Source organism: Heterocephalus glaber, unplaced genomic scaffold, assembly GCF_053883595.1.
Source record: "Heterocephalus glaber isolate CG9 unplaced genomic scaffold, H.glaber_assembly_v1.0 deba00001606, whole genome shotgun sequence".
In the NCBI taxonomy this organism is placed as follows: domain Eukaryota; kingdom Metazoa; phylum Chordata; class Mammalia; order Rodentia; family Bathyergidae; genus Heterocephalus; species Heterocephalus glaber.
The window spans coordinates 2,262,063-2,279,561 of NW_028258377.1; the positions used below are offsets into that span (position 1 = coordinate 2,262,063).

At 37.8% G+C, this 17,499-nt stretch overlaps 1 protein-coding gene across 10 annotated transcripts in view; it reads right to left on the reverse strand.

The window, feature by feature from the left end:
- Positions 1–2,026: 2,026 nt before the first annotated feature.
- Tnfaip8 (TNF alpha induced protein 8) overlaps positions 2,027–17,499 on the reverse strand; it is a 123,548-nt gene continuing 108,075 nt past the window's right edge. For all 10 annotated transcript variants that reach the window (XM_013077840.3, XM_087194678.1, XM_004836158.4 and 7 more), the window contains one exon: positions 2,027–3,580. In XM_013077840.3, coding sequence (XP_012933294.1) covers positions 3,015–3,580 — 566 coding nt within the window. In that variant the 3' untranslated portion in view covers positions 2,027–3,014. The remainder of the gene's footprint in view (positions 3,581–17,499) is intronic.

Below are 17,499 nucleotides of genomic sequence, written 5' to 3' on the forward strand. Positions count from 1 at the left end.
TTAAGCAAATTTTAAAATTTCTCTTATTTCAGTTTCATAATCTATAAAATAATGAAGGTTATGGCAGGGATTAAATGTATTAATGTACCTGACACGTAATAACCAGTTTGTAAATATTCATTGTCAACATTATCATCCACTTATTAACTCGTAATTTTTACAGAAAAGCCATCAGCACAAAATTAATAAAATCATTGTAACACAATTCTTGCATTCTCAAAATTTAAAGATATTTTTAAAAAATAGGTTCCTAAAACCCCAATTACTATTAACTTGGCTCAGAATTAACTACTCTAAGCACATTCGTATCCTTTCTAGTTGCCCACTTCCACCCAACCTTCCTGCCACCCTAAATTCCTGCAAAAAGGGAGTCCAGTTGTGTCAGAAAATAGCTAATCACACCTTGAAACTGATTCTAAGCATGAGCCTGCTAAGGGAATGAGTACCCTCCAGAAGATTCTAAGAAATACTAGCAAACAGGATTCCTTCCTTCACTATATAGCTGGCCTTCCACATTCACGGGTTCTGCATCAGTGCAGTCAACAAACCAGGAATTGAAATTTTCTTTTTTTTTTAACAAAAAAAGTGGGGCTGGGTATGAAGCTCAGGGGCAGAGTGCTCTCATTGCATACACAAGACCCTGGGTTCAATCCCCAGCTTTACACACACACACACAAAAAGTGTGTACTAAACATATAATCATTTTTCTTGACATTATTCCTGAACAATATAGTGTAACTATTGCCATCGCTATTCTTTTGTTCAGGGGCTACTTTGTAAAGCAGGTAAGCCAACCACAGGCTGACTGGGGCTGGTATTTTTGATCTTCAGTTTGCAAGGCTGATTATTTTCCAGATGGGTCTCATGTTCAGGGAAACAATGGCAGCTCTTACATTGTATTAGGTATTGTAAGTAATCTACAAATATCTAAAGACTGTAGACCTGTGGTGACAAACCTACGGCATGTGTGCTGCACCAGGCTGTTTATCACTGAAAGCTCTAGAAGGTTTGCCATCACTGCTATAGGAGGAAAAGGTAGGCTATGTGTAAATACTACACCATTTTAGATGAGGGATTTGAGAGCCACAGATTTCACTGTCTTCAGAGAGTCCTGGAGCCAATCCCTACAGACACAGAGGGATGACAGCACTCCTTACTGCCTTCCAGAGGTAAGGCTCCTCCTGCTGCCCTAAGCATATCTGAATGGTAGCCTCTGGGTACAATTTCATCCCACTGTGCTGGGCAGATCTAAATTTCTCTCTGGTTGGTTCTGCACATAGCTAAATACAAGCAAGAAACTCATTCACCAACTGCCCAGAAACCTCATCATCCGTATTTCTGAGAGATCCAGTAGAGAAGAGAATGGGTCAGGGAAGGCCGCTGAATTCCATTTGTGAGCCACTTGGCAGGTTATGAAGCTCAGGGGCCAATCCTGCAGTCATTAGCTACTGTTACAAAATCTAGCAATCACTTACTGACTCCAGGAAGTGCAAATGTTAACTGTAGCTCTAACTTTAGTGTCAGGATTAATATTAAACATGGAGATACTTTTTGCCTTTACTACTTGTCTTAGCCAAGCAAATGAGAGTCCCAGAGAAACTGACTACTCTCTAGGCTGTGACAGATTAAAGCAGGATCTCAACTTCTGGAATTTTCATTGATGGGATCATTCCTGGTGAGCTATATTTTAATGTCAGTATTCTGGGAAACAGGTAAATTTGAAGTCAGAGAACACTCTTAGTCACAGACGCAGTGACAATGCAAATATCTAGTGCTGGTGGACGCATCTGTTACTTCTTAGGTGATATAGTGGTCAACAGGTTTCCGTTTCCTGTTACTTCTTAGGTGATACAGTGGTCAACAGGTTTCCATTTCTTTTTTATAAAATAAGCAAATGCTTACTTTATCACTCACACACCAGAAGTTATATAGAAAAAACACTCAAACTGCTTAAAATGCAAATATTCTTTGGTTTACTCATCAAACAGCAAAAAACCAAAAAAATAAAAAACAAAAACCTCATTAGTTAAATAAAAAAGTGGCATTCTTTATTTATCAAATGTTTTAAAACACTGAAATGCATTCATCTTCATGGTCATGTTCTTTAGCAATATCTTTTCTTCCCTTTTGTCTTTCAATCCCCTTAGTTATTTTGGTGGGTTCGTCTCTAAAACAAAGAGTCTTAAATCTTTCTTAATTCTACTTGCTTTTTATTGTGCCCAAATCAGATGAATCTAGATTTTCTCTCTTGTCTCTTACACATGAAACGAGGGTTAACCATGGAGATTTCCTCAGCACATTTTTGGGATGATATCAAAGGTAAGCCCTAACGCAAGCATTTCAAGGCAACGATATGCAAATACAGTTTTGAGAATTTAAGCATCACTGCTGGTACTAAAAAGCAATACTCAGTTTCAGAAGTACATCATTATACTGGACATCTTCATAATGTCTAATATTCATTTCCACAGTTTTGATTTCAGAATAGTTTTCTGAGGTTCAATGTGATTGCCTCAGACATAATTCTTGAATGTCAATAACACAATCTTTAACAAAACAAGGGTAAACTTGAATATAGAACTGTTTCAAAAGGAGCAATAATAGGAAGAGGAAGCTCTTGGCTTTTAAAAAAAGGTACATACACATTGTAAGGAACAAAACAATCAAAATACATAGACTTTATACATAGCAGAAATATCCAACGTGCCACCAATATAACAATTGCCCTTAAAAAAAAGTCATAAAAGTTTGGAGCCATGTGTAACTCTACATTTGCATTCATACCTTTCCCATGATCTGCCACCTATTAGGATGCTTTTAACCAGAACTTTTAGCAATATGTTTTTCTTTAAATAAAACAAGCCTCATAAAAGTACTATCATTAATGTCTGACAGTTGAATCGGGCAATGTCTTCCTGAAATATGTGTGATCTTTAAAAAAAATTCTTTTTCCTTCATGAATCAGCAATGTTCCATCTTGAAATAAATCACAGTCATGGTCTTAATTCAGTGGCTCATATGTTCTCTTCATCCAACATTTTGTTGATACCATCACAAAGTTTTTGTAAGTGAGGTTTAAAATTTCCAAAGGGATTATACAAAGCAGCCAAAAATTCACAATTTGCAAAATGATCAAAGACATTATTAACCCGTCCGTGTGACTTGGCAGTGAGGTGACGCTGAATGATCTGGTGAAGCGTTTCTCTGCATTCATTTAACAGCTTGGATAACACATTCCGGTCAAAGGTGTAATCCACCTGATAGAAACTGACCACGGTCATAGCAAGCTGATGAACTTTCTTCTTAAATTTCTCCATCAGAGCGAGCTCCTCCTGATTAAACTGGTTATTCCTATAGAGAATGGCCAACTTGATGACAGTTTTGATGAGGTTTTTGATGATCTTCTCTGCCTCCTTCTTGTTCTGGGTATATTCCTTGGTCACTCTGTAGAGCTCATCTAGTACCTCACTACTTGTGTCATCTATTAAGGTTGTGGCGATGGATTTGGACGCCATTTTACCCAAGATCTTCTTCTGTGCCTGAACGGCCAGGTTTTTGGAATTAAAGACATCTGTGGCCACTGTCCGAGGCAAAGAGAGGGGAGAAGGCAAAAAGATCAGTATCAAGAGAGTCAAATTAAAAACCAAACATTAGGGAGTATTTTCTCATTTTCTCTCTATTTGTGGTCTGCCAGCTCTTTATTGATGTCTCTGTTCATACAAAATATTTAAAACTTTTTCTGTGTTTCTGGAACTATGTTCTCATTTGTGGGAATTAACAGGTTGATGAATAACTCAGATATTTTATACTTTCTGCAATGTAGTCAATACTTTCCTTAGAAATTAAAGTTGATAACTTTCTTAAAGATAAAAATAGTACAACTCATAAGGTAGTTAGATTTTATGAAACTTTTACCTAATTTAACTTTATAAAATTCATTAAAACCACAAAATAGGGGCCGGGGATTTAGCTCAGTGGTTCCACCGCCTGCCTCGCAAGCGCAAGGACCCGAGTTCAATCCCCGGTACCATAAAAAAGAAAAAAAAATGTGTACTAAAACCACAAAATCATCTTTATACCTATACACTGGACAAAAGTAACCCAGAGAAATTTCAAGAAATTCATTTAAATGAAAAGAAAATAAATGATAAAGTCGTGATACTGAGTAAGACGAAAAATTCACAGAAACAAATCAAAAGGAGAGCCTTGTTTTATAATCTAGTTGCAAAAAATCAAACTGCATAAAACACTGGCCAGCACTCACAAGTCCGGCATCCCAACCACCTTGAATTTTAGTTCCTAGAAGTCAAGTTTTAGAAGGACACACTCCTTGGAGAGTCCATTGCCATTTACTGTTTCTGCCCCTTTCAATTGTTAGATACTCTGAGGAAATAGCCACATTTCAACAGCTAATGAAACATGCTACATGAAAAACACACTTTGAAAATGCTAATGCATTTTCAAACTTGACAGATGTTTAAGATACACAAAATAGTTGTACATACAAAATATTGAGATACTGTATGTAATGCTTCTCTATTATAGCCAGTTAGTGAAAATGCTCAAAAAGGTTTATTCCCCAAAGCAAGTTTAGTTTTTCTTCACTACAATTTTCCCCACTCTGAGAAGGTTGCAATCTCAAATCTCCACCTTTATAATTGTGTTTTATTCCCTGTTCTCTTAGGGCCTCAAAATTACATTTCTCAAGGTGTTTACTTGACCTGTGCATGCAGAGACAGTTGCTCTCTTTTTATAATATGCCAGTGAATGAGCTTAGGCTAGAAAGTAATCATTTGGTAATGAAACATAAAAAGCCATAAAAACATAGGTGGGTACACAGGAATGAGTCAGGGCATCAATAATATAGAATTATTTCTAGTTTGGACCATCTAGCATCATTAGGAAGCAAAAAGGTAGCTGCTTCGAAATCCTGGCTAGGACAACATGTAAGAATAACTCCCTTTAATGTGGAGCTGTCATTTAGATGTGAAATTTAGGCAAAGAGCAGCCACATTAGATCTGAAGTGTGGGCTCATGGCAGGTGTACAGAACCAGAGATAGAAATGGTTTCCGATGCCCAGAATGTCATTCACAAACATGAACTGCCATACACATGATGAAAGAATGTCAAGATTGAACTAGAGGGCCAGGGATTTAGCTCAATGGTTCCACTGCATGCCTCACAAGTGCAAGAACCCGAGTTCGATCCCCAGTACCCCCTCCAAAAAAAGATTGAACTAGAAATGGTGCCCTGAAAAATGTCAATATTTAAACTTCTGAAACATAAACTAAAACTGCAGAAGAACTGAAATGTATTTTGAGAAAGAAAAGGAAAGTGAAATTGTGTGAAAAGCAGCCAACTTTATGTAGGTCCCCAGCTTTTTAAAGTTTGTATCAATTAAGCAGTTTATTTTTATTCTTATTTTTTCAATGATTTGCAGAAGAAATCTAATTCACATTAAAGAATGCGTATCAAAAGAAAGGCACTCATGTGCAAGCGCAAGGACCTGAGTTTCATCCCTGGTACCAAAAAACAAAAAAACACAAAAAAACAAGAAAGGCACTCATGTGGTTAATATCACCATAGAAAGACCAAAGACAATCTTTCATCTTATAACTCCAGATACAAATTTCAACAGATAAACCTGACTTATACAGGAAGGCATGCCCAATCATTTCCAGATACACAGCAAAAAACTAGGATTTATGCAATTTATTTTATATAAAGCTGAAAGGTTTTTCTGACTTTAATATTCAGAACATGACACAGTATACAAATATCCCATCCGGGGTTTACAGGAGTGCTTCTCAGATGGACACATGATGCTGTTAAAAAGTGAAGCTAGAGACAGAGGTGCTCATCAGATCCCTCTGGGCCACTTTTCCAAGGCCAGACTTGGAAGTCTATACCACTTCTCAGCTACTTTTCTTATTAAACCTTAATGTCCTGTTTAATTTCAAACATAAAGAGAAACGAACTCCATGGCACAGCACTTTAACTTCCTGCAAGAGGGTAAAAAGGTAAATCTACTGCTGACTAAGCTAGGTCATTCCCTATTTACTGGTAACAAGTCTGAACCAGGACAGGAAAGCTGTTCTCTGAGGTTTTCATGTTTGTGCAAGTAGAGCTTCAAACCCTGTTTAGAGACACAGCACCTACCGCACACTTTCATTTTATCTTTGGATTATTCCAGGGAGTCATTTTTTTAAGTGAGGATGAAGCTCTTTCTCCCCATCTAACAGGAATACATGCATGCAGGGGATTTATTCTCCAGCATTAGCAAAAGCTCTTTTTGAGCCAAGTGGGGGTTGGTGCTGGCCAGGGATATGTGTTCTGTGATTATTTTTTTTCCTTCCTTCCTTCCTTCCTTCCTTCCTTTCTTTTTTTGCAAATTAACTGGTGCTCGCCTCTCCTGCTCAGGTTTATTTGTCAGTTCCACATCCTCCACCAGATCTCTTACAGGAGGCCTAGCATCTCTCAGGCCTGTCTTGGACCAAGATTTTCTCTATTCTTACTCCATGTGCTCTCATACCATGATTTCAGACACCACCCATGTGCCAATGACTCCCACTTCTACAGCTGTAATTCAGCCTCAAGCTCCTTTCCATACTCATTTATCAAAAGCATGGAAGGAATGTCTTCCCTTGTGATTCTGCAACATTACAAACGTGCCGGGTCCAGAAATGAAACCTTGCTCTCTACCTTAAAAGTGCTCCTCTTCCATTCATTTTTTATTAAGTTTATTGCTACATTTGAGGTATAAAATATGCTGACATTCATTATGGGGAATTTGTACCTTTACATTATATATCTTGGTTCTTATTTTTTCCCCATTCCCTTGCCCTCCCTTCAACCCCTCTACCCCTCCCCATTTACAAAGACTTTGTTTCCATTTTTTCCTTTTCTTTTTCTAGTATTTATTCCTTTTCCTTCCCCTACCCCTCCCATTTCCCCTTCCTCTTTGGGCCTTATCTTCCTATTTCACATTATCTATTATACATTTTGATCCTTATTTACACTTTCAGTTTCTCACACCAGAGAAACTATTCTGTATTTACACGTTTGTCCTATTTATTTCACTTAGAGTATGGCCTCAATGTGCATCCATTCAGCTATAAATGTCTCTAATTTCTCATTCTTTATGGCTGAGTAGTACTCCATTTTATTAAAAAAACACATCTTTTTGATGGACAACTGGGCTGTTTCCAAGTTTTATCTATTGCAAACTGTGCCACTATAAACATTGTGCACATATATCAATGTAGTATGATTCTTTTAATTCTTTTAGGAAGATATCCAGCAGTGGAATGGCTGGGTCAAATGGGACCTCTAATCCTAGTTTTTGGAGGTATCTCCATACTGATTTCCACAGTGGTTGCACCAGTCTACACTCCCACCAACAGTGGAGAAGGGTTCCTTTTTCCCCACAACCCTGCCAGCATTTGTTATTGGTTCACTTCTTGATAGCAGCCTGACCAAGTGGGATTCATCCCAGGGATGCAAGGATGGTTCAATATATGCAAGTCAATAAATGTAATACATTATATTAACATAGCCAAGGACAAAAACCATATGATCATCTCAATTAATGCAGAAAAACCATTTGATAAAATCCAACATGCATTCATGATTAAAACAAAAAACCCTACAAAAAATTGGAATAGATGGTCTCTACCTCAACTTGATAAAAACCATCTATGAAAAACCAACAGCCAATATCACACTAAATGGTCAAAAATGGAACTCCTTCACACTAAAATAAGGAACAAGGCATGGATATTCACCATCACCACTCCTGTTCAATATAATTCTGGAAACATTAGCCCCAGTAATTAAACAAGAGAAAGAAATAAAAGGAATAAAGATAGGAAATGAAGAAGTCAAATTGTCATTATTTGCAGATGACATGCTACTCTATATAGAAGACCCCAAGAACTCCACCAAAAGTCTTCTAGACTTAATAACCAAATTCAGTAAAGTAGCTGGATACAAGGTCAACCCACAAAAATCAGTAGCTTTCCTGTGCATGAACAACAGACTCACAGAAAGAGGAATTGGATAAACAACTCCCTTCATAATAGCATCCAAAAAATGAAATATCTAAGAATCAATCTAACAAAAGAAATAAAAGACCTCTACTTTGAAAACTACAGCACTCTAAAAAAAAAGAGATTCAAGAGGATATCAGAAAATGGAAAGACATCCCTTGCCCCTAGGTAGGAAGAACCAATATAGTGAAAATGGCCATACTTCCAAAACTGATATACAGATTCAATGCAATTCCAATTGAAAGTCCAACAACATACTTCACAGAACTAGAGAAAACAATCCAAAAATTCATTTGGAACAAGAAGAGACCTAGAACAGCAAATTCTAGGCAACAAAGACAAGGTATGGGGTACCACGATCCCCAACTTGAAACTATATAACAAAGCTACTGTGATAAAAACAGCATGCTACTGGCAAAGAAATAAACCCAAGGATCAGTGGAACAGAATGGAAGATGCAGAAACAACTCCAGACACACTCAGCCACCTCATCTCTTTTTTTTGCAATTCTTTTATTGGTACATTTTAGGTATACAATACATTTACATTTATCATTGCATGCTTGTACCTGCACATGATGTATCTTAGTTCTTATTTTTCCCCCATTACCTGTGTGCCCTTCACCCCCTCCACCCTTCCCTATTTACACAGATTTTGTTTCCATTTTTTTTTCTTTTCTCATAATTTTTCCATTCCCTTCTTCCCTTTCCCCTTCCCCTCCCACCAGCACTACACCTTTGGACCTTTTCCTATTTCAAATTATCAATTATTCATGTTAATCATTTTAATCCTAGAATGAGAAACTAGAGACATTTATAGCCACCTCATCTTTGACAAAGGAGTCAAACACCTCACTGGAGGAAAAATAGCTTCTTAACAACTGGTGCTGAAAAAACTGGGTTTCAACTTGCCAAAGATTAAAACTAGACCTATATCTCTCACCATACACCAAACTAAAACTGAAATGGATCAAAGATCTAAATAGTAAAATGGAAACACTAAATTGGCTGGAAGGGAGGTTAGGTAGAACTCTTGAAGATATCAGCATAGTAAAAGATTTCATGAATAAAACCTCAGTCACAGGGGAACTAGCACAAAGAATCAACGACTGGGATTTCATCTTATTAAAAAGCTTCTGCACAGCAAGAGAAACCACCAATAATGTGAAGAGACAACCCACAATGTGGGAAAAAAAATTTTACCACCTGTTCCTCAGACAAAGGTCTACTATCTAGAATATATAAAGACCTTAAAAAACTCTTACCTCCCAAATTTAAAGACCCAATCCAAAAATGGGCATCTGAAATGAACAGACATTTCTCAGACAAAGAAGTAAAAGCAGCAAATAAACATATGAAAAAATGCTCAACATTACTGGTCATTCAAGAGATGCAGATGAAAACAACACTGAGATTCCATCTCACCCCAGAAAGAATGGCTGCTATCAAGAAATCCTCCATTCTTTAGCATCTCAATTATGAGCATCCTTTCTGGCCATGTACTTAAGTCAGAGACCTGGAAGTCATTGGTCACACTGTCCTCCCCATTACGTAGCCTATAACCATGGTTTTTCCATTTCATCTTCCTCTCAGTTTTCTAAATCCTATCCATTACCTCAATCTCCACAGACATCATCTGGTCCCACCTCTTTTCTAATCTCTTCATCAGCAGCCGGAGTTTTACAAAAATGTAAATTAGAAAATGATGCTTCACTTAGGTGCTTTGCTAACCATTAACACCTCCTTGTTTCTGAATTCCTCATTATTTGCCTAGAATTGTATTTTCTACCTCTTCCTACTAGGGTCTAAGCTCTGTGAGAGCAGAGATTCTGCTTGTCTTGTTCACTGTGTGGGCCTGGAAGGGGACCTGACACAAGCAGACGTGATTCCTCTTCTTCACTATACCTAACATGCTTCTCAATGAAAACATATCGGCCTATAAAATGAGAATTTAAAATGCATGTATGGGTATTTTGTTTACTTATTTTAAAGAGAAATAAGTATTTGTTTTACCTCAATAAATACCTCACTGGTTTTCTCTCCTGTAAGTGCACTTCAGTGTGTGGTTTCTTTTAGTATCATCAATCAGTTATTTTAAAGAGGAAAGATTTGTTGTGTGCAAAGAGAAAACATCCAGAAACAATAACAGAAGTATTCTGAGTCAAAGCAAGGTGTAACACTTCTGACTTAACTGTTTAAATATGTGGAATTTCAATCTCTGTTTAGTATGTGATAGAGAGATTGAGGCCATGTTCTGAGCAGCAGCTAAGATGTGCACAGATGTTCCTCAGCCAGAAGGGTGTTAAAAGTGTCGATTCAATTTTTTACCTATTAAGATAAGTCAATCCACTTGCCTTTGGAAATAAAAATGAAAATTGTTAATGAAAAAATGTCATGTATCAAAAACAAAGAGTTACCACTATGTTAAAATTACCACAATTGTTTCCTAAGGAATGAAGAGTAAATGTTATTTTACACTTCCTTTCCTTCCCTCCTTCCCTCTCTGGTTTAATGAAATAGCCCATTTCAGCAATGTTTGCTGTATAGCAAACTAACATTGAAGGAATCCTAGATTTAGCATCAACACTTGTAAAATTGGAGATAAATACTGATGGTAAAAACATGCTGACCCACATATGCAAGAAAAAGGAACAAAGGAGAAGAGTATTTTATTATTATTAATGAAATACGAGTTTTCTGAAAATTAACAAAAATGCCCATAACTGCTCCTACGCAAAATCTGCCCATAGTGTGCAGTGAAGTACTCAAGTCACTTTCTTTACCAGCAAATACATAATTTTTTCACCCCCCCCCAAATTTGTTATACTTGAAACTGTAAAGAGTGACTACAGATGGACATGTCACCACAAATTCTTGCCAAATTTAATCTGATCCATTGGGCCCATATTAGGAAAGACAGAAAATGAAAGAGAGCATATCTGGATGTTGTGGTCTGTTAATACCATTAAATTTCTTTAAACAATTATGCAAAACCTTAGCTCTCTTGTTTCTGAATAACTTCAAATCTACATGGGACTTGGTAAAAAGGCAGCTTTGGTGATGAAAACTACCTGGAACTAAACATAAGCACTGTGCAAGAAATAAGCAGGCTAAGAGATAATCTCGCCACAGGGAAATTTGGCAGCACTGCAGAAGAAAAGCAAGGGGCACTGGGAATGACTGTGATATACCTCGTCAGCAGCCCACACTCTCACTGCCCCAAAGGAGGATATCAAGGAAGAGAGGGAATGGAAGGTAAGCCAGGGCAAGACAGAAGTGAGGGGAAAGGAGGGAAGGAAAGAGGGAAAATGCAGTGTGTGGGCAAGGGCCACTGCCAGCAGAAGCAATGGGGATTAGCATGAGGGCCGCCCTGGAAGGGTCAGAAGCTGTGACAGAGGCAGCAAGCCAGAGGCAATCTTATCCAAAGACAAGTGCACCATGAGCCTCAAACTGTACTTAGGTCACACAGATGGGGAAGTGTGGTCTTGGAGAATCGATACATCTGGGATCCCTAACTGGACAATAAACACACACTCTGATGTGCCTTTTCCTGAAGTGATGAGAGCCACTAACACATATCATCACAGGGACAAGGGAATTTACTCCCTCTGTGTCTGCGACAGACTATAGAACGATACATGATCACTTAAAAGGCAATACAGTAATGAATATACACATCAGAGAAACTGGTGACTTCGAAATTCTTTGGGTTTCTTTTCATTGGAGCACCTGGAATTATCAAACAAACCCTCTCAGACTTCCTTTCTTGTCCTTCACTCAGCTATTTTACAAATCTCTAAATTGTACACACTAACTAGTATTACAAATGGCTCTTGTCTACAGAGATACAAATAAAATCTGTCTGGTGGAGCTGTGGTGGGTTCCTAATTTTCTTGTTTGGCTATGTGTTGCTCTTAGGATTCTCCTTTGAATTCTAAGAGATTATGGATTCCCTCATTAAGAAAAATCTTTGATACATCTATAATTTGTATTTGTATGAGAGACATGAGTTTATCTTCCTAAAAATCACAACATTATCTTTCTACAACACACATTAGAATTCTTTCATAAAATTATGTGAAGTAAAAAGATTGGTATACAGACCTTTAGTATATTAAGTATCCTTTTTCTGTCAGTCCAAACAGTCTGTAGTTAATGGCTCCATGAACTACCTTAGCGCTTGGGATCTTTCTGATACTCAGTCTCCTCATCTGAAAACCTAGAATAATAATCCCCACCTCTAAGCACTGTTCCAAAGACCAATGAGCAGAGACCATGTAAAAGTGGCACACCATGCCTGTCACAGAACAGCCTTCTCCATAGGTTTGTTTAACGAACACAACTAATTAAACTTCAAGAACAGTCTGCTGCTCTTTAATACTAATCACATTTGGTCAAAATTAGTCAACTCGTCTGGAAGTATTATAGAACTGAGAAATGCAAAATGCCAGGTGGTTGTGTGACAACAGAGGCTTCATATAGTTTAGCTAATGAGATTATATTTCCTTAAATATCACATATTTAATTCTTTAGAAGGTAGCTTCTTTCTATAAGGTGTTGAATCTCTTGTTAGCACCAGAGGCAACTCAAGGACTGACAGGTGATGATGGGTATTTTGCCTAGAGAAAACTGGCCCAGTGAGAAAAGAATTAAAGCCTACCACAGGAACACAAAAGTGGAAACCGTTTCCATATCCATGCAAAACTGTGCAGTGGGGGCAAGATGCAAATGAAATAGGCCAAAAATAAAGCCAAAGTGAAAATCCTCCACTCAAGCCACAGCAGCTGACAAGACCACTCCTGAGAGTTGCAGCATTCTCTCTCATGCAGTCCCTGAAGCCTCCTGAAAAGCACACACCAAAGGCAGGGTAGGAAACCACTGAAGAACGACAGAGATAGAAACAAAAGGCTTGAAATAAGGAGCCCTGGGTTGTAAACTTGGATGCAATTTAATGTCTTTGAAACTCAGTTTTTGCATCTGCTGAGTGGGGGCCATTCAAGTCAGAGTGGTTTAAATGAGATTGAATGAATTACAAATGTGAAAACACAAAGCAGTGTTTCTGGGCTCAGGACAGACCACAGATGAGTTCTGCTCCCTTACATAATACCACTTGAAGCAGGAGCGGAGATTCAAGTCCAGTATTCGCACTGTGCTCTCTCTACTAATTTCTCTGGTGTCTTTATTTGCTAAATTTGACCTGAAGAAAACACTAGGAAGCCTTTCCCTGTTCATCTTAGACTGCTTTTGTTGCGTGAATTTTGGAATTTCTTCACCATGATTTTGGGGTTAACTGTGTGTCCTTTATTCCTGTGGTTCTGTTTTGTATGACTTTGAAAATAGAAGAAGTTCCAACTGCTTTGGCCTCATGTTAGATTCTATCTCCACTCTTTTCCTTCAATTTGCCCTAGGATTCATGTGATGCCCCAACAGCCTTCTTCAATTGCATAAACTCTGACAAGATATCCCTATTTCTTCTAGTCTGGTCTAGAGCTTGAGGAAAGTTTGGAGATGTTTACATAAAGTGGTATGTTTGGACCCTAAAGAATGTCAGTCTCATAAATACTAAGACTCAAGTTTCAGAAAAAAAAATTAATTTTGTGGCTACTCAAAGTCAGAGCAAAAGGTTTATAGCCACAAGAATCCTTTGACTACTGTAGGCAATAAAGATGATGACAATAATAATAAATAATAATAGCAACTGCCATTCAAAAAATTCTTACATTATCCTTGAAACTGCCAAAAACTTGCATTATCTTATTGAAACTTCAATCAACCCTAAGAGGAAAGTTATTCTTATACCCATCTTAGTGATGAAATAACTGAGTCCCAGAAAAATTACATCACTTTCTCCAGGCCATACAGGAAGTAAGTGGTAGAGATGAACTTGAACTTCTACAGTCTAACTACAAGCTATTCTTTGAACAACTATATTACAATACATGAGCTTTAGAAAGCAGCTTCTTGAAAACATGGGAAGATGTAATAATGTCTGGCTAACGGAGATTAAATAAAGGAAAGTAGATCTTCCTCAGAGAGGAAATAAATGATAAGATAGATCAACCAAGCTGGGCTTGAAACAACTTGTATTTTCAGGGAAGTCTAGAGCAGTTAGTTTTAAGACATTTTAGAATTCAATATAAAAAATCATATACTTGCATTGTTAAAAAAAATAGAGCATAAATATACAGAGCAAAGTCCCTTTCTCAGCTTTACCACTCACTGTACAGTTCTGACCCCAACCTTTGCTTCCCAAAGGCAACAACTGTTTCTAGATTTGGGGCATCCTTTGAAGAGTCCCCATTCTCCGGAGATAAACAAATATATGAATAGATACTGAGAAATGCAATGTTTGAAAGGGTTGCAGTTCCTAAAAAATACAACTTCTAAGTAATGAGAGAATATAATGGGTGTGGGTATTCAAAGTTCCACATAACTGACATAAAATGGTAACATGCTAGAGGAACCCGGACTGTTGACTTTTGTTGCCACCCACATAACAGGAACACTTCACCAAGAAGTGAGGAAGGTGGCACATATGTGACTCCCATCTTTTTTTTTTTTGGTACCAGGGATTGAACTCGGGACCTTGTACTTGTGAGGCAGGTGCTGGAACGACTGAGCTAAATCCCCGGCCCTCCCATCTTCTATATAAGGGAGTGAGGCGTGAGGCGAGTGCATACTATAATTATGGTGACCAGTTTATCACCCAAATAGGACACCTTCGGAAAGGTAATCACATCAGGACGGCAGACCCAGGATTGTTCCAGGACACTGCTGGAGTAAGAAATGATCAAAAGTAAGGATATACCCAAGTATTTAGGATCTGAATATTTTCTTGGCAATGCCAAAAGAGTATTAGCTAGTTTTTCTTCTAAACTATATTGAAAACAAAAACAAAAAATTAGTTCTTCAAGAAGAGGAATCTCATGGAGGAAAAAATTCTAATTAAATAGTTTTGAGAAATGTATACTTAGGTCTCTTTGGCAGATGTACAAAATGCATTAATATTAAAGGTCTTGATGATTAATGCAGGAAAGAAGCATTTTAAGTTTGCTTATATAAGTTTTCTAAACTAATTGAACACAGAATCCAAAAATTGTAGGAAAAGGTGAGTGAAAATAATGGGTTAACACATTAACTAGGATCTTGGTATTCCTCAGGAAAGTATTCAAAGTATAAATCTCAATTTGCATTTCATGCAAAGAGGAGAGGGCAAGACAGGCAGTGAGGCAAAGCCAGGAAACATGGTGACTGCAGGTATAAGCTCCAGAGTCAGACTGTTTGGGTCAGAAGGGGGACTCTGCCACTGGTACCTATACCCCTGGACCACACAACCTACCCAATCAGTGCCTTTGTTTCCCTATCTGCAAATGGGGCTTAAGTGAAAATAAAATGCTTAAAATAATACTAGATGTAAAATACCAGGTCAATTGATGTAAACAACTATTATTATTGCTGTCCTTATCATGAAAGTAGATACTGTTAAAGTTTCACCAGCATGGGAGGCTATAGGTCTCATGAAATAGGAGTGAGGGGAGAAGAACATACATTAACACAAAAACCTCTGTGGAATATTTTTAATGTATCAGATATTATGGTTTTAAAGATAAATAATACCAGTCCTTCCCTCCAGGCATTCAGAATAACACATGAGGGAGGAGACAAGAGCACACAGGCAAAACAGATGCAAAACTGCACTGGAGTAAACAGAGGGAACATAACTTTCTGGATGGGGTAGTGGAGTGAGGCTAGGTTTGAGGAAGCTTTCACAAAAAGATCCTGACTTTAAAGAAGTCTTTATTTCTTCCTTTATTTCTTCCTTAAGAATAAATGGGACTATATTCAGGAGTTGACCTATAGACTTCCTATAGGTTAGTCAGGGATTAAAAAGCTATTCATCGGTGTGCCTATATGTCAGAAACCAAAGGATATGCACGTGTTCTATGAATTTTAGAAAAAAAATTAAACATTAACTATGTATAACCTGCTGTCAAGGCCCTGGAAATGTTCATTACAGAAGTACTCAGTTTTCAGGAGGGTTCTGACAGAGAGAGGACAAATGAGACAGATGTAGCAAGTACCTTGGGCAGAGCTCTCAGGGTCACGGTCCATTAGCACCAGAAGTGACTGGAAGCATCTTAGTAACAGCTAGATCTACTGCAGCAGAATCTCCAGGATGCAGCCTGAAAGTCTACATCTATAAGAGGCACCCCATGTGATCCTGCAGTTGGAGGACACTGCTCTAACATACTTGTAGAATGCTGTGTTTTTCTTTTCAAATTACATATATCCTTCCTTATTTACTATGTTGAATATGTTAGATTTTCCTAAAGATGGTTCAACGAAACTGGATTTACTTATTTTTCTGAAAAATATAAAGCCTTTCCACTGTTGATATAATCCAATCTTCCTCCAGTACATAGATTTTCTACACTTTTCCACCCCAAATTTTCCCACCCTGATGGAGGCCCTGGGTCCTGATGAATATTTATAATCACGTAGCACTCAGAAAACCAGCAACAGAGTTTAAAATCCAGCACACTGGAGTGAAGTTTAGCCCTTAAAGTGGTATCAATAATAAACAGACCCTTTCTGGTCTCATCAGGTTGCTTATGGCCACATAACAAAGAAAATCAAACAACAAATGTAGGACTGAAATGTGCATAGCACTCTATAGTTTGCAAGCTATCTTCATTAGTGTTAACTTTCACATGCATGTCTGATTTGGTCCTGTAATTACTTACCATAAAGGAGAACCAAGGCTCAAGAGTCAAGAGATTTCCCTACTATAATTAGTAGCAAAACTGAGACACAGTATTTCCTACGATAGCACAAAGCTGCTCTATAAAATCAAAAGCACAGGTCAAAAGCACACATGCGAGAACAGAAACTAAAGAAAAGCCATATGTCTATCTCTACTCTTACCTCTCCCTCAATCTCTGCTGGAAAAAGTGCTGCTCATCTGTGTCTGCTTAAATGCCACTTCTTCAAAGAAGGTTTTCCAAATCCAGTGGCCACTGTAAATCTTAAGTCTCCCCTTCTTTTTTTCTTGAGACAGGGTCTCACCATGTAGCTCAGGCTGCCCCTAAGTGCTGGGATTACAGATGTGCATCACCATGCCTGGCTCATGAGTCTGTCCTTCTAATCTAATTTGCCACCTAACATTTTCACCTGACATTAAATTCCTATCTTACCTTGTTTATGATTCTTAACAAATATCATGTTTACTCCTCACACTCTCCAGCTAGCATAGACTAAACCCCAGTGCTTTAATCTGCCTCCATGGAACCCATCAATATCTTTTACAGAAATTTATATATTAGGAAATCAATTCAGTTCCTTATATCTAGACTTAAATGAATTTGCCTCCATGGCTAAAAACATAACCCTATTATATATGGATATAATTGTGGAGGGGTGCTGAGGATTGAACCCAGATCTGCACACATAA